The 23,125-nt window shown below is 36.7% G+C and overlaps 4 protein-coding genes across 7 annotated transcripts in view; 1 reads left to right on the top strand and 3 right to left on the bottom strand.

The window, feature by feature from the left end:
* Positions 1-480: 480 nt before the first annotated feature.
* Positions 481-3,226, bottom strand: LOC101889548 (ficolin-1-B). The gene is made up of 4 exons (XM_005188349.4): positions 3,067-3,226; positions 2,862-2,998; positions 716-1,204; positions 481-653 (listed from the first exon to the last, which is right to left on the bottom strand). The coding sequence occupies exons 1-4, from the start codon at positions 3,142-3,144 to the stop codon at positions 527-529; spliced, it is 831 nt and encodes a 276-aa protein (XP_005188406.1). The 5' UTR covers positions 3,145-3,226; the 3' UTR covers positions 481-526.
* A 3,507-nt stretch (positions 3,227-6,733) lies between these two features.
* LOC101889714 (PRA1 family protein 3) lies at positions 6,734-7,627 on the bottom strand. The gene has a single exon (XM_011296205.3). The coding sequence runs from the start codon at positions 7,363-7,365 to the stop codon at positions 6,790-6,792; it is 576 nt and encodes a 191-aa protein (XP_011294507.1). The 5' UTR covers positions 7,366-7,627; the 3' UTR covers positions 6,734-6,789.
* Positions 7,628-7,911: 284 nt separating this feature from the next.
* On the top strand, positions 7,912-11,982 carry LOC101889885 (cytidine deaminase). Its single transcript, XM_005188351.4, has 3 exons — positions 7,912-8,135; positions 8,311-8,503; positions 9,011-11,982. The coding sequence occupies exons 1-3, from the start codon at positions 8,072-8,074 to the stop codon at positions 9,222-9,224; spliced, it is 471 nt and encodes a 156-aa protein (XP_005188408.1). The 5' UTR covers positions 7,912-8,071; the 3' UTR covers positions 9,225-11,982.
* Positions 11,983-12,177: 195 nt separating this feature from the next.
* Positions 12,178-23,125, bottom strand: part of LOC101890051 (polyamine-transporting ATPase 13A3) — a 55,794-nt gene continuing 44,846 nt past the window's right edge. For all 4 annotated transcript variants that reach the window (XM_005188352.4, XM_059130928.1, XM_005188353.4 and 1 more), the window contains exons 3-10: positions 21,224-21,512; positions 20,940-21,145; positions 18,669-19,030; positions 18,401-18,599; positions 18,008-18,312; positions 17,742-17,942; positions 15,794-17,675; positions 12,178-13,180 (exon numbers count right to left, since the gene is read on the bottom strand). In XM_005188352.4, coding sequence (XP_005188409.1) covers positions 12,435-13,180; positions 15,794-17,675; positions 17,742-17,942; positions 18,008-18,312; positions 18,401-18,599; positions 18,669-19,030; positions 20,940-21,145; positions 21,224-21,512 — 4,190 coding nt within the window. In that variant the 3' untranslated portion in view covers positions 12,178-12,434. The remainder of the gene's footprint in view (positions 13,181-15,793; positions 17,676-17,741; positions 17,943-18,007; positions 18,313-18,400; positions 18,600-18,668; positions 19,031-20,939; positions 21,146-21,223; positions 21,513-23,125) is intronic.

The raw sequence follows: 23,125 nt of genomic DNA, 5'->3' as shown, positions 1-23,125 counted from the left end.
CTCTCCAATTATATAATTTAAAAATTTAGCAGTTAAAACAAATACTTTATGTGGGACGGCCTCCAAGGAGATTTATAAAGAAAAAAAACTTGCACAAGTATTCAACAGATTAACAACCCTTGGATAATCAGTCTTGTAAAGATAGAGGGAGATCTAAATTAATTTTATAAATCGAAGACCTTTTACGGGGTTTTAATATGCTAAAAACTCTTTAAGGCAAGGAAGACTATTTTAGACTCCCCTTCTACAACACACTGAACATTTTCTCCGGCTCTACAATAGAAAGAAGCTTTCGCATAAACCTTCTATACATAAAAAGCCTTTAATTCTAGAGATATAGTCTTTTCTGCGATTTGGCAAAAGCAATTTTTATTAAAGTTTTAGTTCTCTATTAGAAGATTTTATAAAAGATTATTGCCAGACATTTTAGTCCTTTCGAGAAGTCTATATGGTCTATTATTATTAAAGGTTCCGAGTTGATTACATTTCAATTTATTTCTTTATTGAAAAACCCCTCTTTAAATCTTCATTTTGGTCGCACCATAATTTGGGAAAATTTCAGGGAATACCAGTTCGGACGAAATGTTTTCCAATGGATACCGGAAGCAAAGCTACGTTCGTGATCACTTTTTACATAATGGCCATTGAGGTTACTGGAAGAAAAATAGAGAATATTAATAAAACAAAAACTTATTTCAAAATATTTCCAGTTTACCTCTCATGACACGCCTGATACCACCAACCGCCACCAAATTTCTCGGCACAATGTAGACTTGCATGCGCATCATTGTCACGATCTAGTGTAGAAAATTGCGCACCCTTGTGATAGCCCAAGGAATCACCAGCCGTACCACTATACCGACCCAATTCCTTTAGAAGATAATTTTCACTTTCCGAACCCAAACGAAATGTGTCATAGTGAGCATATCGCGTATTCTTATCGAAATCTTTTAAAACAATTAATAATTCACAAGGTTTGACGAGAGTTAGGGCATACAGCTTTTCCAAGCCAATAAAGAATTCTAGAGAGCTGTCGCCAAAACCATTTTTGTAATCAGCCCAAGGGCGATCGAAATTCTCAATGCCATTGAGACGTCTCTGAATGGTTATCCAACCATCACCGAAATTTTGGAATTGCTCATCTAAAAAGGGGTCGTATTTGGTAACTCCACTGCAACACTGAGTCGAACTGGTCGTATTTAATCTGAAAAATGTATGGGAAATTAAATTGTATAAAGAATAAAACCTATAGATAACAAGTAAAAAAAGCTGTAAGTACGGCAGGGCCGAACTTTGAATACCCTCCACCATTTGGAACGAATTTGGCAATATTCAAAAAAATAAAATCCGTTAAAATTCTATTAAAATCTTAAAAATACAAAATGTAGCCGTCTAAACGACGACGTGGACCTGCAACTTCTGTCAAAAGCCATTACAATATTCAAATGGGAAACTTGAAAAAAATCGGTGAATAGGCTGTAGTATTCATTACGAACTTCAAATACCAAATTTGAAACAATTCTGGTAAATAATATCGCTAATATCATCAAAATACCGAATATAAGGAGGTACCGTTATATGGGGGCTATACGAAGACGTGGACCTGTACATACAATGTCCTGCCTTGGGCTGTAGTATTCATTACGAACTTCAAACACCAAATTTAAAACAATTCCGGTGAATAATGTCGCTAAAATCATAAAAATACCCAATATCGGGAGGTACAGTTATATGGGGGCTATACGAAGACGTGGATCTGCACAGACAATTTTCTGTCATAGGCTGTAGTATCCATTACGAACTTCAAATTCCAAATTTGAAATAATTCCGATGAATAATATCGCAAAAATCATCAAAATACCGAATATCGGGATGTACCGTTATATGGGGGCTGTGCGAAGACGTGGACCTGCACAGACAATTTTCTGTCTTAGGCTGTAGTATTCATTACGAACTTCAAACACCAAATTTAAAACAATTCCGATGAATAATGTCGCTAAAATCCTCAAAATACAGAATATCGGGAGGTACAGTTATATGGGGGCTATACGAAGACGTGGATCTGCACAGACAATTTTCTGTCATAGGCTGTAGTATCCATTACGAACTTCAAATACCAAATTTGAAATAATTCCGGTGAATAATGTCGCTAAAATCATCAAAATACCGAATATCGGGAGGTAGCGTTATATGGGGGCTGTACGAAGACGTGGACCTGCACGGACAATTTTCTGTCTTGGGCTGCAGTATCCATTACGAACTTCAAATACCAAATTTGAAACAATTCCGGTAAATAATGTCGCTAAAATTCTCAAAATACCGAATATCGGGAGGTACAGTTATATGGGGGCTATACTAAAACGTGGACCTATATGGCCCATTTTAAATCCCAAAAGTTCTGCAGATATAACATACATTTGAGTAAAATTTTATCAACCTACTTCATTTCGTTCGGAAGCTAGAGTGATTTCCACCGACTGGCAGACGGATAGACGGACGGACATCGCTAAATAGAATTTTAGGCTGATCAAGAATATATATACTTTGTGGGTTCTAAAATGTATGTTACAAACGGAATGACAAACCTAATATAACCTTCATACTATGGTGGAGGGTATAAAAGAGGGAAAAGATGTGCTGTGTTCCAGAAATGCAGTAATGTATAAATTTTCAAATTTCAATTCTGTTTTCTTTAATGATATCGAAGAAAAGCAAAACTTATAGATTTCTGCAGGTTCTGGAACAGAGCAATAATGGAGCATAAATGGTGGATCTCTCCCTGGCAAATTAATTAAAGATCAATCAAAAAAGTTCATGTTTTCTTTCCATATCCTTTCCATAACTTTATTTTTACTACTTACTTTTCATCGATTGTCTTCAACTCATCCTTTACATCCAATATTTCACCTTTCATTTCAATATTAGCTTTAATAATTGTATTCAAACGAAGAAATAGCTGGCGATATAATTCAATTTCATTCTTTTCACGCTCCGTATACTAGTATTGGAATTAAAAAAGGGGGAAAATATTTATTAAATAACTCCAATAATAAATTAGGATGTTACCTCATCTAAATCGGAAGCAAACGCCAATTGCTTTGTCAATAATAAAATTAAATAGATACAAAAGTTACGCTGCATCATGAGGAGACTTGAAAAGATGTAAGAAATGACTGTCAAACAGAAATTCAAAAGTACTGAATGCTCCAATATTATGGGAAAACCCCACTGATAAGACAAAGCATCGCATTAAGGGGTCATGAATAAACCGATACGAGGGACAACATGAAAATTTATTGTAAAAATATTTAAAAATTTTAATTTGCAGACACATACGCAGCATTGCGACATCTTTTGCAACATTGCACGGTGGCTTTTTTGTCCAAAGAATAAAGAAATACTAAAGGATAAAATCCAATTCTTCATTATCAGGATTGTTGGCATGCAACGTTGCAGGTCAACATTTCTCTTGGAAAGTTAAATACTCTGTTTTATTACTGTTTTCCCTTGCCTCGTACTGTTTTCCCTTGCCTGAGAGTTATAACAAATTGGATTTCACTCTCAAAAAATGTCCCTCCTTTACTGATAAGCTCTAAGCCACATATGGGAAATCTTAATTGACACTAATATTACAGAAGAGTCAAATCAGCTGGCTGTTAATGCTACTTTGAGACAAAATTGTATCATGAGACAAAGCATCTGCAATATTGTGATGAATTAAAGAGGGGTGTATAAAAAAGATACACCCAATGTTTTCTTCCTATCAGGATGTCTTTTATTTGTAGAAGATCTTTAAATCATTTAACCAAAGACCTTTTCCCCTTGAAAGACTCTACGAAAGACTTCTACGTAATTTATATGCTATACAGGGTAAGATGAAAAAACTACAACAAAGTCAAACTCCATAATTATTACATTTTTTTTAAATTTTATTGAATGAAAGCAAAAAATGTCCGAGATAGCATCAAATTTTTGAATAAGTTTAGATTTGTTCGAATTGGTCACCATTGACACGAATTATGGTATTCAATTGGCCAATGCAACCGTCACACGTTGTCCGAATGTAGCTCTGCGGTATTTTGGCCCATTCTCGGCAAAGCGCTTGCGTAAGGTGATCGACACTTTGGTATTTTTAGTGCCAACCTTGTTTCCTGTTGGAATGTCCAAGGTCTGCGGCCAAAATGTTTGCGTGCCCAAGTCTTTAATACACCTCCCAGAATATTTTCGCGATAATATTCGGCATTTATTCTGATCCCAAGGAATATACGAGCGGAGAGCGAGCATCGGTTGTTATGGCAGCCCACACCATCACCATGGCCGGCGCATGACTTCTGGTGGCCAACCGAAGGTGCACATTTCCAGCTGACCTCTTTGGCAAGTAAACATGATAATTTTGTTTGTTTACAAACTGCTGGACAACGAATGTTTTCTCATCGGAGAAAACCAATTTCGGCAGTTCACCACTTTCGACCAAGCGAATCAACTCTTTAGCTCTTTTGAGTCTATTTCCTTTTCGTTGCGGTATAAGTTTTTGCACTTTTTGAAATTTCAATGGAACTCATTTTTCAATATTTTCCGAATATCAATATTTTCCGAATGGAATATTGCGATATTTTCAGCTCACGAGCCATTTTTCGGCCACTGCGACGCAGGTTTCGATCACATCGCTTCTTTACTTTTCGAACCATTCCTGCTGATGTTGCTGTTTTCTTCCGTCCACTTTCACTTCCTTGATGTATGTCGGGCTACGCTACCAGTATCGCGATAACTAGCGATGGTACGAGACACAAACGATTTATTCACATTTAAATGCCGGATTGCTCTAACGATAACCACTTGTGGTTTTCCAGCCAAATATAAAGAAATCACACTATCACGCTTGAATTCCATCACGAATAACTTTTTTCTATAAAATTCTCACCAAAATGCTTTTATACGCTTGAAAACCATATAATGAGCTGTCACTGGAATAATTTTAGCAGCTGTCGGAAGAGTGGCTTAGAAATGACAGCAGTCTGAAGTTGGTTGCAGTATTTTCATGTCACCCTGTAGAAGACCATTAATCATCTTCCCTATGTAGCATACCTTACGAAAGTCCTCTTCATAATTTATATGCTATACGTCTATCAGTTCCTGACTATACTATTTCTTTGTCAGATTCCTATCTCTGCCATGTTTTTTCCATGTTCGAGTTCAAATCACTCGAACGAAATCTCTATGCAACTGCACATACTTTGCCCACCTTGAAATTGGCGAATGATTAAGCTAAATAAAACCATGATGTCATATGCTTAGACCTTTAGGTTTGTTTGTAGCCGATAAGGCCACCAAAAGAAAACAAACAAAAATCATTATTAATTATCAAACCAAATAAAACGATTACCCATGCTTTGCAGAAAATTAAAAAAAAAACACACAAAATGGAGATTTATAAGATTTAGTTTTATTAACTTTATATGTCATTAGTATATAAAAAAAATAAATTATTATATACTAAAGGATAGTTGAATATATGTATATGTTTTTTTTTCTTCTTTATTTTATTGGAGTTTTGTTCGTATTTAAATGTAACAATATTAAAATAAAAATCTTTTTAAACTTTGTAATTATATTTTAATTTCAATCGTTTTTTTTTTTTTTTTTTTTGGAGTTGGTAGAATACTTTTTAAAAATTCGTTATATTTCTGTATGAGAATAAAAATATAAAATAGCAAAAGGAAACTAAAAACAAAAACAATTAAAATATAAAGCCTCAGATTTTTGAGACATTGTTTTTCTTACTCTTAGAGGACAAGACACATATCAACTGGAGTTGGATTATTTGTATATATGGTATAAGACAATAAATTATATTGATACAAATTCAATACACTGTACGATAACGTAAGCAATTGGTTTTCTTGTAATATATAGTTTATGGAAAAGATAAGTTAAGTGATTAGTTGGAATAACAAACAGGATGATGTCAGTTGTTTATATAGATTCCAAGACCCAATAAAAATGTTTACAATTGGGATTGTTTAAGTTGGCTATCACTTTCGATTTGTTGAAAAGTATCCACTTACAATAACAATAATGAGAATAATGACAAAAACTTTTTGAATTTTTTGAAAGCCTGGAAAGAAAAGGAGAATAGATAGAATATTAATAGAATATTATAAATGGGGTATATAAATAAGATTGAATGAATCATATAACACACACACGTTACGACTTTTGGGTCTTTTATCGATAGCATGGCTGCAGAAGAGTTTTTTTCTATGAATAGAAAAAATCATAAGGGAGACCTCTAGAAGATTACTCAAGAGCGTTTACTTCTATTCATAGAAGACCTTAAGACGAGCCTTTATAGAGTTTTCTATCTAAACGAAACATCAAAGAATATTCTGTTTATAAAATGGAAGTTCTTCTATGAAAAACAAATATTAGTTCCTCTTAATATCGTTTGTCTTTCTAAAAGGTGATTCTAAAAATCACATTAGGTTCTAAAATATTAGGAATTGGTCTTTAAAGGTAAAACTTTAAGACCTTCTAGCTATATATAATAATATAATAACCTCGAGTCATTTATCAAGAAAACCTACAATTATGTGTGTTAAACATTTCATTTATCAACCTTAGTTTAATGAGATAACGTTACTCACATATATTTTTTTCATTTTGGCATCCAAACATCATCCATTGTCGGCCCATCTAATCATCTTCCTAGCGGCCTTTCATTTATGGTATTGCATGCAAACGTCCAACTCTTGTCTCATCCCAATCCAATTCCCCAACTTTTCGTATAATTTAACTCAAGACCCGATCAGCAGCAATATTGAATGCATCCAAAAATACACCCATCGGGGTCGAGGGACTCAAACTAACACCGGTTGCCAAATTGGTGACCTTATTCTTCAAATTCCTCAGACGCAAGGAAGCATGTATAAATGTAAGAGAAAATGGCAACAACAATGTGAAACAAGACAAGAGAATAGCATCAAACCAATGCAATAGTAAGTATCCAACCAACAAAGCTCCACCGAGAATATACCATTTCTGGGTATCACTGCCGGCAGCTGGTACACGTAAACGTACAAATCTCGTCTGACCACTGAAGAAATGCAAGATGATGGCAATAATCATGGCCTGTACGGTAAGTCCACAAATGATTTTCACTGGATTCACAATCATCATAAGGCCATAGATGGCCAAAAACAAGAGGAAGTAATTTGTTTGATAGTAGAGTAGATTCTTCACCACACGATTGCCCCATTTATCGAAATCTTTGATATTGGGTATTTGAAATCTGGCCGAACCCAGTACGAAATCATCGAGACTACGTAAAGGTGGCAATTCAAGACTATCAGCGGCCACATCTACCATTTTTTCCGTGGTGTTTGTTGTTAGTGTTCCTGGGGGGATGGTGTTTCAAATGCTCTCAATTCGTCACGATTTGATTGTTTGCAATAGCCAATATCTCTTCGGATCGTGAGCACTGTGTATAGTACACGTTTAAAATAGTTTAGTACTTGTGTTTTGCACTGCTCTGCTTGTAATTTTTTCAATTATTTCATAAAATCCAGATGAATCACGGCTGACGTACAGAGTATAAGTTTTGCTACTTTATTTAGTACACAAAAATTGCAACCATGTGACAGCGATTTGGTCGCTTTTGACAGCAAAACAACAAATGCCGCGGAGAGTTATAATGAAAAGAGGGTTTGATAAATGATAAATGTCCCCCTCCCACGAAAACGAAGAGTGATTTAAAAATGATATTAATAGGGTATTTTACTTAAATTTTAAAACGATTTTAAATAGGGTTATCTTGATTGTAATGCAATGTTTTTGCTTTAAAAAAGCGTCTATTGGATTTCTACGACTTTAGGAGGCCTCTTTATATTCTCTATCTCTCTTTATATGACAAAAGTGCAAAAAACATATGATATCTGTCATTTTGTAAAAACAACACAACTATATAAACAGCAGTCGGAGGTGACCGTGAAATTCAGAGGAATCCAATTGGAAACAATAATAAAAAAGGAAGGAATTATTCACTGGCTTTCTGAGAACTAAGTAATAAACCACAATGTCCAAATATTATTTAAACGGCGCCAAAGATGAAGCCAATGTCCGGGAGTTTGATACCTTAGGTAAGAAGAAAATGATGTAAAGGCTTCCAATCTTTTTCTTTCCGAATCTAACAGATCTAGAAATTGCGGTACGATTTATTCCCCTCCACAGTAAGAAAGAGGGAAAAATGGACCTAGAATGTGTAGTATTTGGATAATATCTGGAAAATCCTTATTGATTTCCCTTTCATTTTAGATGCTCCGGTACGAGAATTAATCCTAGCCGCTGTAGAAGCCCGCAAACATGCCTATTGTCCGTATAGTAATTTTGCTGTAGGTGCAGCTATACGCACAGCAGACGGTTCCATTTACACAGGATGTAATATTGAAAATGGTGCCTACACTGCAGGCATTTGTGCCGAAAGAACAGCAGCCGCCAAAGCTATAAGGTAAGAGGTTATTGTTAATACAGCAGCATTGTACGCCAAAATGTTTGAACATCTCCCAACGCCTCCATCAAAACATAAAGGGCTAAAATAAATTTGTCATTCTGATTGCATCGCTTCGAAATATAAATATAAAAAAGCGGCCGAACTATGCTTTGTTATACCCTCCACCATAGTATGGAGGGTACATTAAGTTTGTCGTTCTGGATACTACAGGCTATGAGAGAAAATTATTGGTGCAGGTCAGCGCCTTCGTATAGCCCCATATAACGGTACCTCCCGATATTCGAAATTCTGATGATTTTTCCAATCCTTACAACGCTCTACAGTTCAAAGAATGCATATTTTTGATGCAATACGATTGGCATAACAATGTTTACTCAATGCATCATTTTCTTTGCGAAATCCATACCAACAAGTCATGAATAAATTAAGCACCACATCCACATAACAAAATCACACAGAATTCACTTCAATATCACCATAAACGTTTGCTTTTTTCTTCTGCAGTGAGGGTAAACGTGATTTTGTTGCTTGTGCTGTTGTCGCCCAACAGGAGGGCTCATTTACCACACCTTGTGGGGTTTGTCGTCAATTTTTGGCCGAGTTTGGGGCTAAAAATGATTTCCCTTTGTATGCTGCCAAGCCCAACAGTCCACCGTTTCGCGTTTTGTGCACAAGCGTTATGGAATTATTGCCCAAGACATTTCTATTTGAGAAGTAAAATATATTCTTAGTAAATGTTTTTTTTTCTTTCGATAAGAAATTATAGAAAAACTGTAGCTGTGGATATCATATTCTTTTGTAAAATAGATACGACCAATTAACCATAGATGCTAGACATTGATGTAACGTTTTGTGTTATCTTTTTATTTAATATATTAAAAAAAAAAACTTTTTATATTTGCATGTCGTGTTGATATATTTTTTTATGTATATATTTTAATTGATTTTATATACAAATAAAATATAAAAAGAATTTCCACTGTTTTAGATTTATAGCGGCACAAAATTAATTTTTTAAAAGCAACTGTGGTTATTCGCGATGGAATTCAAGCGTGAGAGTGTGATTTCTGTGAACGAGATTTAAAAAATGTACAACAATATTGAAAAGAAAAAGTGAAATATGGAAGGAAACTATGAAAGACTAAGAAGTATTTTCCTGGAAGACGAAAAGTTACCAGAAAACACAAAGGTTTTCTCACAGAAGACAAAAAATGGTATAAAAAAGGGTTCCTCATAGAAGGGTTGCTCACAAAAGCCCATAGGTTCTCCTCTCAGAAGATCAAAAGATTTTCTCACAGACGACGAAAAGTTCTTCTCTTTGATGAAATTTTTTTCAACAGGATGTACTAAAAGATAGACGATCAATTTTGAAGGAACAAAAATTTTCTGAAAAAATATTGTCAAAAGACAAGTAAAAAACGTCTAAAGAAGGGCCAAAAGGTCTGCTAAAGAAAGACCAAGAGATCCTCTCACGAAAACGAAAAGGACCTGTCGTAGAATATCCAAAAATCATATCAAAAAGACGTTTCAAATAAGGACAAAAGATCCGCTTAAGGATGAACAGAAGGTACTCTTAATGTAGACCAAAAATTCCTCTCATAGATGACCTAAAGACCTTCTCAAAAGAACGCCTCAAACAAGACCAAAAATCCTCTTGAGGAAGAATAAAAAATCCCTTAATGGAAGGCTCTAATATCTTCTCAAAGGAACGTCTCAAAGAAGACCAAAAGATCCTCTTAGGGCAGACCAAATGGTCCTCCCATTGACGAATATATGGTCCTCTCATAGAAGACCAAAAGGTCATATCATGGAAGAACAAAAGATAATCCCAAAAGGTCCTCATAAAGAAGGCCAAAAGTTCCTCATAAGGAAGACCGAAAATTCCTGAATTAGAAGACGAAAAGTACTTCAAAAAGGACGCTTCAAACAAGGCCAAAAGATTCGCTCAAGGAAGAACAAAAGGTTCTCTCGAAGAATAATTAAAGATCTATTGAAGGCACAAAGTTCTTCTAAATAGATCTATTTAAGGACAAGCAAAAAGTATTTTTAAGGAAAACCAAGAGGTCCCTTCATAGAAGTCCCAAAGGTCATCTTATAGAAGAACAAAATATCTTCTGAAAAGGTCTTCTTAAGGAAGGCCAAAATATCCTCGTAAAGAAAAACACAAATTCCTCTAATAGAAGACCTAAATTTTTTCTAAAAGGACTCCTCAAACAAGGCAAAAGATCCGCTCTAGGAAGAACAAAAGGTTCTCTCATAAAATAATAAAAGATCCTCTACTAGAAGGCCCAATGTTTATATATTATTGAAGGCACAAAGTTCTTCTAAATAGGTATATTTAAGGACAACCAAAAGGCCATCTTAAAGAAGATCAAGGCGTCCTCTTAGAAGTCCAAAAGGTCATCTCATAGAAGCACAAAATATCTTCTGCAAATGTCCTCTTAAGGAAGGCCAAAAGATCCTCGTAAAGAATACCACAATTTCCTCAATAGAAGACCTAAAGTTCTTCTAAAAGGACTCCTCAAACAAGGCCCAAAAGATCCGCTCTAGGAAGAACAAAAGTTTCTCTCAAAAAAGAATAAAAGATCCTATCGTAGAAGGCCTAAAGTTTTTCTAAATAGATCTATTTAAGGACAACCAAAAGGTCTAACAGAAGATCAAGGGGTCCTCCCAAAGAAAACCATAAGGTCCCCCATATGAGACACAAATGTGTTCTCATAGAAGGTACAAATGTCTTCTCAAAAAGAACCAGCTGGTTCATTCTAGGGCAGTAACTAGGTAACATTGTTAGCAAAATTTTGCTGTTCGGATGTGGAATGAAATATCCTCTCATGGAAGACCAAGAGCGTATATTATGGAAGGCATAAAGTTCTCCTTAATCGATCGTTTTAAGGATAATCAAAAGGTCTGCTTAAGAAAGACCAAGACGTCCTCTCATAGAAAATCAAAAGACACAAATGTCTACCAAAAATAACGCCTCAAAGAAAACCAAAAAAAGATCCTTTTAAGGACGACCAAAAATTACTTTCATAAACGAAAAAACCGTTTCCAAAGGAAAACTAAATGGATATCCATTTCATGGAGGAGGCTATGTATACAGTTCATAAAGAACTAGCTGGCCCCTTCTAGGATAGTCATTAGGTAACCTTGTTGGCGAAATTTTGCTGCTCGGATCCGGAACACCTTTCAACCCAATTAATAACAATTCCTCCAAACAAATACCCGTAAAAGAAAACAAAATGTAGTGATCTTTGTTTCTTACATAATATAATTATGATATAATATATATATATTTTTTCTTGTTGGTTGGTTTATCATCATTCAACTTAAACCTTAAGCTTAATTGCATTTATTCACATACACATAATTAACACTAAATAAACATTATTGCATATTTCTAAAAAATATATCTTTTTAGAAAACAAAAAAAAAACAGATTAATCTTAAATACAAAAAAAAAAAAATAATAATAATAATAAAGTAAAAATATATATATGTATGTATAAATGACAAAAATAATATTAAATAATTTTTCCCAATCGAAACTCTAAGAGTTCCTTCCGGGGGCTAAGTAACAAAAATTAAGTGCTAGAGAGAGTAAATAAATCATACTTTTTTTAAAGCTATCTTATTTTTAGTTATGTTTGTTTGTATTCTTTTACTTTTTCTTCTGTTGCTAATAATGGTAGTAAGTTTCTCGGCATTAATTTTTGTTTGATATCTTTTGTTTTAATCTTTATAAGTACAAAATAATATAAATATTTCTACAAAATTGAACTATCTGTTGTTGGTTTCTTTTTTTTTTTCATTCATTCCTTAATATACAATTTAACTTGACTTTTACACTTAATAAGTATGCTATCCTTCTTCTAAAAAAGAAAAGGGAAAGAGGGTTTTCTTCTTCTTTCTATATTTTTAAATAAATTCTCTAAATATTTGCAACATTTGCCGCTGTTGCTGCTGCTGCTGCTGCACCGTCGTCTGTGTTTGCATTGAAGAACTGAGATGTTGGCACACCATATTGTTGTTCCAGCTGTGGCGTTGGTGTTGTTGACGTTTCCACATCAAAGAAACTATTCAAGGGATTGTTTTCATCCGACACCGGTGTATCGAAATTTTGCTCGGCACTTATTTCAAAATAGGCCGGATTTATGTTACTCTGTTTCTTTTCCACTGGCATCGACTCAACAACCTCGCTAATGTGTGGCCAATTCTGATAGAATTTCATATCGTATTCAATTTGCATGTAACGACGTTTCGATGTCTTCACATCACGATCACGTTTCGCCTGGAACTTCTTAAAGAGACAATATTCCACAATTAGCGTTTCGATGGCCACATGAGCCACAAATGCGGCAGCACCATATATCAACATCCAATAGCGGAAATCCATTTCGGGCGGCAGTATCAATTGGAAAAATTCAGACAACCATGCCGGTGGATAGATAATGAGGTAGATAACAATACATATATTAACAATGAGCGTCAAACAGAAGGGTATATTTGACCAGATCGGCCGACGATATGGAGCACCTTTGGAGAAGACAAAAGCTAAAATGATATACTGGAAACTGGATATGGCAAACATGGTGTAGTTTTCCCAACAGCCTAAATGTTCGTCGCTGCTATAGACGAAGGGTTCGAACCATTCCTGTTGGTGAACATGGAACCAGCCTGCAAGAAAAGAGAGGGTGATGTTAAAAAATAACAACAATTTTGAAAAATAACTAAAAAAAATTAAAATAGGGAAACATTTTGGAAAACTAAGGGGTTTTGCCTGGAAGTCCAAAAGGTTCAAAAGAAAAAAAGAAGGTCTTCCTCAAAGGTCTTCTCATAGAGGATCAACAGATATTCTAATGGAAACCCTAAAGGAAACCCCCAAGATTTTATCATAGAAGACGAACGTGTAATTTCGTGGAAGTCCATATGGTTTTCTCATAGAAGACCAAAAAGATCTTCTCATAAAAGACCAAAGGTTTTCCTATAAATTACAAAAATGTCTACTCAAATGGGTGTCTCAAAAAAGTCCCAAAAATCTTTTTAAGACCAAAAATTTCCTTTAAGGCCCAAATGTTTTTTTTTCAAAAGGACGTCTCAAGTAAGGTCAAAAGATCCGCTTAAGGAAGGCCAAATGATCCTCTCATAGAAGAATTAAAAGACCTATCGTAGAAAGCCAGAAGGTATTCTTATGGGAGACAAAAAGGTCTTCTACAGGGAACTTTTAAGGGAGACCATAAGAGTCTCTTATGGGAAGGCCGTCACAAAGAAGACCAAAAGGCACTCTGAAAGAAGACCAAAACACCCTCTCATAGAAAAATAAAAGGTCTTCAAAGAAGACCAAAAGATCTACTCATAGAAGGCAAAGATGGTCTTCTCGAAGATCCTCTTGTGGACGACGAAAAGATTCTCTATAGGAAGACCGAAAGGTCTTCTCAAGTATGACCAAGCCGTCCTCTCCTAAAAGACACAAATATCTTCTAAAGAAATTCAAATGATCATCGTTAGAAAGACCAAAAGGCACTCTCCTAGTGGAATAAAAGGTCGCCTACCAAAAGGACTACTGATAGAAGGCGCAAAGTTCTCTCAAAAGCTTCTCCAAAGGAACACCAAAACGTCCTCTCATAGAAGACACAAATGTCCAAAATATCCTCTCATAAATGTCCAAAAGGACAACACATAGAAGACCAACAAATCTTTATATGGAAGACACACGGGTCTGCTCAAAAGTTCAGCGTATGGACGATCAAAAATCCTCTGAGGGAAGAGCAAAAAGTCCCCTCATAGCAGAATAAAACCTCCTCATAAAAGACCAAAAGATCTACTCATAGAAGACATAGATGGTCCTCTCTTATGGACGACAAAAAGACCGAAAGGCCTTCTTAAGGAGGTTAACAATTTGTTTGTTAATGATATTGACGATACTGTATCGTATGATTAAATATTGTTTTTTTTTATTACCAGCAATAGACTTAAATTTATTTTCATTGGCTGGGGAGCCTTATTGTCCATATTTTACATATGATTTCTTAGGTTACTTTAAGATACACTATGTAATATTTTTAAGATGTTTTTTTTTATTTTGGAGTACACTTTTGTAGTTTTGATAGTTGTGATACTTATTGGCCTAATGGCTTTTTCATTGCAACATATAAATAAATAAATGAAATGAAATGAAATAACCAAGCCGTCCTCTTATTAAAGACACAAATATCTTCTAAAGAAAACCAAATGATCATCGTTAGGAGGACCACAACAAAAGTCTTAAAAGACCCTCTTAAGAACGACCATAAAATTCCCCAAAGGAAGTCCAATATGTCCTCTCATAGAACACACAAAAGTCTTTCAAAATTCAAAAGGATATGACAAAGACGACCAAAAGACCCTCTGAAGGAAGATCAACAACGCCTCTGAAGAAAGACCAAAAGGTCCCATCATAGAAAAATAAAAGGTCTTTATAAGAGACCAAAAGAGCTACTCATAGAAGGCCGTCTTAAGAATGACCAAAAGATACTCCAAAAGAAGACAAAGACGTCCTCTCATAGAAGACACAAATGTCTTTTGAAAGGACGTTCCATAGAACTGCAAAAGGTACTCTCATAGAAATCCAATAGGACGCCACATAGAAGACAAAAGATCTTATGGAAGTCTCTCAAAAGTTCATCTTAAGGACGATCAAAAGATCCTCTTAAGGAAAAGGTCTTCTTCCTTCATGTAGAGCAAGAGGTCCTCTCATAGAACAATAAAAAGCCCAAAAGACGTCTCAAAGAATACCAAAATAATGGAAGATCAAAAGGTCATCACAAAGAGGAAACAAATGTCCTCAAAGAAATCCCAAAGTTTTTCTTAAAGTACACCAAAATTCCTTCAAAAAAGAGGAATAGAATACCAAAATGTCCTCATAGAGGCCAAAAAAGTCCTCTAAAAAAGCCTAAAGACTTCACACATCGACAGGATCAAATGTCTTCCAAATAAAAAAAGGAAAATGTCTTTCCAAAAATGGCCTCCAATAGAATACCCAACCTTCTAATAAAGTCCAAAAAGACGTCACAAAAAGTCCCAAAAGGGCTCACAACGACAAGACCTATTGTCTTCCAAAAAAAAGACCTTGCCATAAAAAAACTAAATGACTTCCAATAGAAAACCCCAACAACTCTTTTCACAGAAGACCAAAAAAAAAACCTTCTCACAAAGCTTATTGGACTTCTCTGTGAAAGCCTCATAGGTTATCTCATAGAAATTTTACCCCATCTAAAATCATTTTTCATCACCAAAACATAATCAACTCACCCGCTACTTGGAATGCAATAACCACCAACAAATGCAAGACGATCGAAGCCAGCGGTGTCAGCGATATCAACGATGACAGCGGCACCTGTTTAACCAATGGTCCATTAAACGATTCCGTTTTCCCGAAGAAAAATGCAAAGATGGATATTAAACCCAGATCAATGTATAAATACTGTTTGTCCGTTAGATTCGAATCGATGGAATACAAAATCATGACCGATACAAATTGTACCATCGAATAGGCAGCCATGTATTTGAAGATGCCAAATGAGGTGACCAGGGCGGCACGACCCTCTTTGATGACATTCGGTACGGCAGCTATGGTGGGATTGCGCGAGGTAAACGGCGAGGCAATTGAAGATTCAGTTTCACTTAGGGATATGCCCGTATGGGCGACCTTTAAGGCACCACAATCGTTGGCACCATCGCCACACATGGCCACGCAATAGTCGAGATTTTGCAGCTCCACGACAAGGGCTTGTTTTTGTTCGGGCGACATGCGGGCATAGATGACACCACGTGTCAGGAAATTGGGTAGCAGATCGGGAAAGTGGTCCTTGACAATTTGCCATGTCTTGCCGACCATGGCGAAACGATAGTTGTCACGCCAATTCTTGTCCAACAATGATGATGGTGGTTCGGCCGCATCCATGGGTGAGTTTAGACCCAGCTCCATGTCATTGTGGGTCCAGGTATCGACAGTTTCAACACTACCACAACTTTTGCTGTTTGGCATGGTAATTGAGGCAGCACTCGACAGGGAGGCAACATCGCCATTCAAGCGATGATAGTTGGTGTCATACAACGAATCATTGGTATTGGATGAGGCGAGGGTGCCGTTAGTTTTACCATTTGTCATTGAGGTAGAGGCACACGAGGCACTGCCCAAATCCAGGGTATAATAAAGCTCATAATTACTGTGATCCGTGTCGTTGTGTTGATGCGAATGGTGATGATGATGGTGGTGGTGATGATGATGATGTTGATGTTCTCCCCCATCCGCATCGGCTTTGTGACGTACATTCACCGTTACCACCGGCTGATTCGTACTGACAATACCACAGTCACGGGCCACACTCAACGCCGTCAAGATATTATCACCCGTTATCATAATCGAACGTATATTGGCCTTGGTCAAGGCCTCAATGACCTCTGAGGTATCGGGTTTCAGACGATTCTCCAGCACCACAAAACCCAAAAACTCCAAATCACTTTCGACACTTTCACGAGGCAAACGTTGTACTTTGGTATAATTAACTTTGGTACTTAGAGATTTGTAGGCCAGGGCTATGACACGATAGCCCTGCTTGGCATACACCGATAATTGTTGGGAAAAGTTGTCGGGCAGACTTTCGGGCAGGCACAGTTGCTGTAACATTTCCGGTGATCCCTTGCAGTAGACATTGAAATGTTTTTCGCTGAGGCGACGAGTTATCACCGACATACGTTGTAGGTTTGAGGTAAATGGGAATTCCCGGACAATACCATGATCATTGACAGCCTCACCATTCAGCAGACCCACATCGGATAACAAATCATCCACCGAAGATTGTCGCTCAACCATTTTTTCTTCCATTTGTGGGAGAATTTCTTTTTTGGGTGGCCTCACCACGGTGGGATGCAGCAAACCATATTTCTGATTATCCGGCACACCTTGGGCATCTTCCAGTATCCAACCGGTCGATTCAAACATTTTCAAGTCCAAAGGATCACCCATCATTTTGTTATTCATGATGGTAATCGAATGGCAGGTGACCATGCCAAAGAGGAAATTATCGAAGGGTAGACGTTCGATTTGTTTGATGGGAATTTGAAATTGATTTGTGGCCGATTTGGGTACAACACCCCACATGTCCAGGCCATCTTCGGTAAGGGTACCCGTCTGAAAAAACAAAGGACAAAAATTAGTTTTTCTTTTTTGATTTTTTGGTGCTGTCATTTGGCTGACCTTATCAAAACAACAACAATCGATGCTGCCAGCAACATTAATCGATCTGGGCGAAATGCAATAAATATTATTGCGTTCCAACCGCTTCTGGGCATAAAAACGGCCCACTGTCATGGCAGCTGGTAAGGCTGGAGGCACAACAACCGTTATCAAATCCAATGATTCAACAGCTATTTTGGTGGCATCTATGTTTCTCATTATCTGCAAGGCAAGCAAATGCAAATGTAGTCTTGAAGAGAGCCATTTATGTGCGGAGATGTCCTTACCTTACTGACTAGCGTATATATGAATCCAATTAAGGCAATTAAACCCAAAAACTCAATAAATTTATAAGAGTCCTGCTCAAATTTATAATCAACGGGTGGTGGATACAATATGGAACGTATGAGACCGCCTTTGGCCGTTATATTGCCCGTGTTAATGACAATGGCTAGCACCTTTTCCGAACCAATATAACGGGTCTGTATGACTTTGGTGCCACAGAAGAGCGTGTGGCGAGCATGCTCCTTTTTGTCGAAGACAACATCACGTTTCGATGGCAGTGGCGTCTTGGTAACCGGTACACTTTCACCTAAGAGGAGGGGGAAGGAGGAGGGTAAGATTCCATAATCAGTATTTACAACTAGAACACGAACAACACTCCAAATTTTTCTTCATACCAGTTAACATGGCCTCATCGAGGATACAATTGCCCGACAACAGCACCGCATCACATTGCATTGTACAACCACTGGAGGGAATTTCAATGATATCACCCGGCACCAGACGTTGGGTCGGCACCTCGTGGACCTCGCCCCGTTCACCCACAATTAGGGCAGTGCCTGTATTTTGTACCGTCTCACGGAGGGCATCTTGATTCTGAAAAAACAAAAACAAGGCCATTGAAAACAAACTTATTTTAATAATTGTTTTTTTTTTAGGAAGAACCTTTTTCGTTTGTATTATCGACATGGTTATGCCGAACACCGACATCAGCACAATGACACAGGCATAGTAATAGTAATCGTAGGTGAACCACAATATCACCGAAAATATTTGGAATACATAAAATGGATTAAGTACTTCTAAGAACAACAATGTTTTCACATCTTTATAAGGAACTGTTATTTCATTTGGCCCATAGACCAGACGCCGGGCCACTCTCTCCTGTTGGCTCAAGCCATGTTGCTGATGGAAATATGCATTGGCAACGTCGACATCTAAACCCTGCAATTTGTCAAACGTTTGCGTTTGGGAATTCCAGGCATAGCGCAGTTGTTTGCATACGAAAATCCGGGCACTGGTACAATCTGCAAGAGAAGAAGGAGAATTTGGTTAACGGGTACAAATTAAAATGTAAAACATAATTTTTTATACCCTCAGCCATATGGCTGGAGGGAGTATATATCATTTGATACGGCCAAAACGTGAATCATCGAAATAATGATTTTAGACCCTAGGTCTCTTTGGATAAAATCCGTTTCAGGGCATTTGGAGTGGATCTGACGATATCTGTCCGTGTGGCTGGCTATCGAAGGGAGTATCCGATTTGGTCCAAACAGGGCAAATCGTAATATTATTACCCCACTTAGATCGAGTTCTGAGATGAACAATATCGGCCCACGCCTTCTAGGACCTCCCCCACAAAATGTCAATATTTTCAAAGAAAATAATTTATTCCACAGAAAGAGAAACGATGATCCGATTTTGCCCAAATTTTGCAAATCCTAGTATTTGCATAAGTGCTAGGTCAGGTGCGAAAATGGACAATATCGGTTCACTCCATCAAGTACCTGCCCCACAAAAGGACAAAATTTTGAATAATTATAACTCTTATAAAGTGTGATATAAGAGTCCGATTATCTTCAAATTACACACATCGCAATATTTTTGTTAACTCTAGGTCTGGTGTGAAGATGGAATATATCGGTCCACCCCATCAAGTGCCTCTCCCACAAAGGGTCAACATTTTGAATAATTATAACTCTTATAAAATGTAATCGTCCGATTGTCTTAAAATTACACACATCACAATATTTTTGTTAACTCTAGGTCTGGTGTGAAGATGGAATATATCGGTCCACCCCATCAAGTGCCTCTCCCACAAAGGGTCAACATTTTGAATAATTATAACTCTTATAAAATGTAATCGTCCGATTGTCTTAAAATTACACACATCACAATATTTTTACAAACCCAACGTCTGGTATAAGGATGGAATATATCGGCCCACTCCTCCTGGTACCTCCCCCACAAAGGGTCAAAATTTTGAAAATCCATGAATCTCAAAAAACACGAAATTAACATCCGATCCCATTCAGACTTGGCACATCTCAATATTTCCATCAACGCAGGATCTGCTATAAAAACGGTAGAGATCGGACCATTCCTTCTGGTACCTCCCCCACAAAGGGTAAGAATTTTGAATAACCAAAACGATTATAAAATTCGAAACAAGCATCCGGTTCTTTTCGTATTTCACACATCACAATATTTTTATTAATCCAAGATGGGATATATATCGGTTGAGATGGGATATATCGGTCCACTCCATCAAGTATCTGCCCCACAAAGGGACAGGATTTTGAGTAACCTTGAGGCTCATAAAACAAAAAATTAACATCCGATTCCATTCCAGACTTGGTACATCTCAATATTTCTATCAACACAAGATCTGTTATAAAGATGGTAGATATCGGGCCATTCCTTCCGGTACCTCTCCCACAAAGGGTCAAAGTTTTGAATAACCAAAACGACTATAAAATCCGGAATAACCATCCGGTTCTCTTCATATTTCGCACATACCATTATTTCTACTAACAAAAGATCTGTTATAATGATGGAACACTTCGGTCGATTCCTTCTGGTACTTCCCCCACAAAGGGTCAAAATTTTGAATATCCCTGAAGCTCAAAAAACGCGAAAATAACATCCGATTCCATTCAGACTTTGTACATCTCAATATTTTCATCAGCACAAGATCTGTTATAAAGACGGTAGATATCGGACCATTCGTTCTGGTACCTCCCCTACAAAGGGTCAAAATTTTGAATAACCAAAATAATTATAAAATCTTGATATTTCACACATCCCATTATTTTTGCTAACACAAGATCCGCTGTGAAGATAGGAGGGTGTACCACTCCTTCTGGTTTAATTAAGTTTACAATTTATCCACAAAAACAAAATATTTTTTTCAGATATCCTCCCTTGACTCACATTTAAATTGTCCCGTTGCAAAATGCATTGACAAATGGAAATTCCTTTCATCCAAATCATTAAGTGTTGCAATAGCACCATCGCCCATCTCAACATTATTACAACCATTGGCCATCGATTCTTTATTGCTTTCCGCCGTCGATGTCGCCGGATTTCTGGCAGGCGATGAAGATTTCTGTTGTTTGGCAGCCTTTAACTGTTCTTGTCTGAAATGGAAGAGACAAAAAATTAATAAATTACAACTTGAATTCCCACCTCTCGTAGTGTACCAGCAGCCCACTCACCTCAAGGTATTAATGTCTAAATTCTGTATCTCCTTGACATAGTAAATTTTATGGTTGCCCTTGTAATCTTCTTGTACCAGAACTTTGTCGGCTTCTTCCAAGCTGCAGATTTCATGGGTGGCCATTAGATACCAATGACGCCACCAATGCAATATCAAACGCAACAGACCGCCGGTCAGGCAAATGCACATCCAACAGAGGGCGGTGCGCATTACTGACCGGCGATAGCCGGTTATTTTCATTTCATCTTCTTCGTTGGGATTCAGCAAACCAGTGCATGGTTTTGTATCTGTGGAAGAAACAAAGGAGAGAAGAACAAATTAAAATAAGAAAAAATTAAGATCGTAGTTGAAAAAAAAAATGGAAAATTAAAAATCTCGCGATTTTTAGATTCGTACATTTTTTGTTACAAAAAAAAACATGTAAAAAAGATGTATGTTTGGCCAGGCCGAACTTTGAATAGGGTCTATACGACTACGTGGACCTGCTAGGCAGCTTTTGTCATAAACCGTAACAATATTCAAATGCGAAACTTGAAAAAAATAGAGAATAATGTAGCTAAAATCGTCAAAATACCAAATATCGGGAATTGACAATATATGGGGGCTATACAAAACGTGGGCCTGCACAGACAATTTTTTGTCATAGGCAAATCCATTACGAACAATATCCATTACGAACTTCAAATACCAAATTTGAAACAATTCCGATGAATATTGTCGCTAAAATCATCAAAATACCGAATATCGGGAGGTACCGTTAAATGGGGGCTATACGAAGACGTTGACCTGCACAGGCAATTTTCTCTTTTAGGCTCCATTACGAACTTCAAATACCAAATTCGAAACAATTCCGGTGAATAATGTCGCTAAAATCATCAAAATACCGAATATACCGGTTATATGGGGGCTATATCAAAACGTGGACCTACATGGTCCATTTTCAATACCAAAAGTCCTACAGACATAATATACATTTAAGTAAAATTGTATCAACCTACTTCATTTCATTCGGAAGCTAGAGTGATTTCACAGACGGACTATTTGGTATTATTTGAACGGATAGACCTAAAAACATAAAATTCGGTGTTAGAATCATAGTTGGAAAGTAAGTTTGATACATGAAAGTGGATTTGGATTTATGTACCAAGTGTGCGAACTGTACTAAATTTGACACTAAATTTGGAACATTTTGCTTAGGATGTACGGAGGAAGCGGACATTTTTTATTGCGACCCATGTTGATGGTAGAGGTTTATAATGCACAAGTGGTTTTGGAAATATTTACAACAAGTGCACGAAAAGTATTAAAGAGTACCTTATTTGGCACAATTTAGTATTGGGTGAACAGATAGCTCTTGAAATCTGAAATTTGGTATTAGGGACGCTGTGCATGAGTACTGGACACAGAGAGGTGGTTTCGGAAATGTGTCGAATTATTGTACGAAAATTACTGTAGGGTACTATTTTTGGTATTGGGTGAAGAGATAGAGATAAAATTCTAAAAGGTAATATTTAGTTTACTAATGGTATTTTTGTTTGAGGTTTGGAAATGCGTACTATATTTGTTCAAAATGTACTAAATGGTACTATTTTTGGTATTGGGTGCTAGAATTAGGGTTGGAATCCACAAATTTCCTATTGAGGTCTTCGTGGGCATATGTAATTGAGATATGGAGGTGGTTTTGGAAATGTGTACTATAATTGCACGAAAAGTACTAAAAGATATTAAATTTGGTATTGGGTCAAGAGATAAAGACAAAATTCTGAAATTTGATGTTTAGATATTTGATATTTGGCGGTGTTTTGGAAATGCTTACTATATTTGTCAAAAATGTACCAAATGGTACTATTTTTGGTATTAGGTGCTGAAATTAGGACTGGAATCCTCAAATTTGCTATTG

Source organism: Musca domestica, unplaced genomic scaffold (genome assembly GCF_030504385.1).
Source record: "Musca domestica strain aabys unplaced genomic scaffold, Musca_domestica.polishedcontigs.V.1.1 8, whole genome shotgun sequence".
Taxonomy (NCBI): Eukaryota; Metazoa; Arthropoda; class Insecta; order Diptera; family Muscidae; genus Musca; species Musca domestica.
Note: the sequence above shows the minus strand (reverse complement) of the source record. Positions and strands in the feature narration are given on the sequence as shown.

Bases quoted from the DNA above. Each gene is read 5' to 3' on its own strand.
- LOC101889548 (XM_005188349.4), bottom strand. From the start codon at position 3,144: ATGATGCAGCGTAACTTTTGTATCTATTTAATTTTATTATTGACAAAG. The intron at 2,999-3,066 runs GTAACATCCTAA...TTCCAATACTAG, and splicing joins TTGCTTCCGATTTAGATGAG to TATACGGAGCGTGAAAAGAA. The intron at 654-715 runs GTAAACTGGAAA...TTTTTCTTCCAG, and splicing joins TATCAGGCGTGTCATGAGAG to TAACCTCAATGGCCATTATG.
- LOC101889714 (XM_011296205.3), bottom strand. From the start codon at position 7,365: ATGGTAGATGTGGCCGCTGATAGTCTTGAATTGCCACCTTTACGTAGT.
- LOC101889885 (XM_005188351.4), top strand. From the start codon at position 8,072: ATGTCCAAATATTATTTAAACGGCGCCAAAGATGAAGCCAATGTCCGG. The intron at 8,136-8,310 runs GTAAGAAGAAAA...CTTTCATTTTAG, and splicing joins CCGGGAGTTTGATACCTTAG to ATGCTCCGGTACGAGAATTA. The intron at 8,504-9,010 runs GTAAGAGGTTAT...TTTCTTCTGCAG, and splicing joins GCAGCCGCCAAAGCTATAAG to TGAGGGTAAACGTGATTTTG.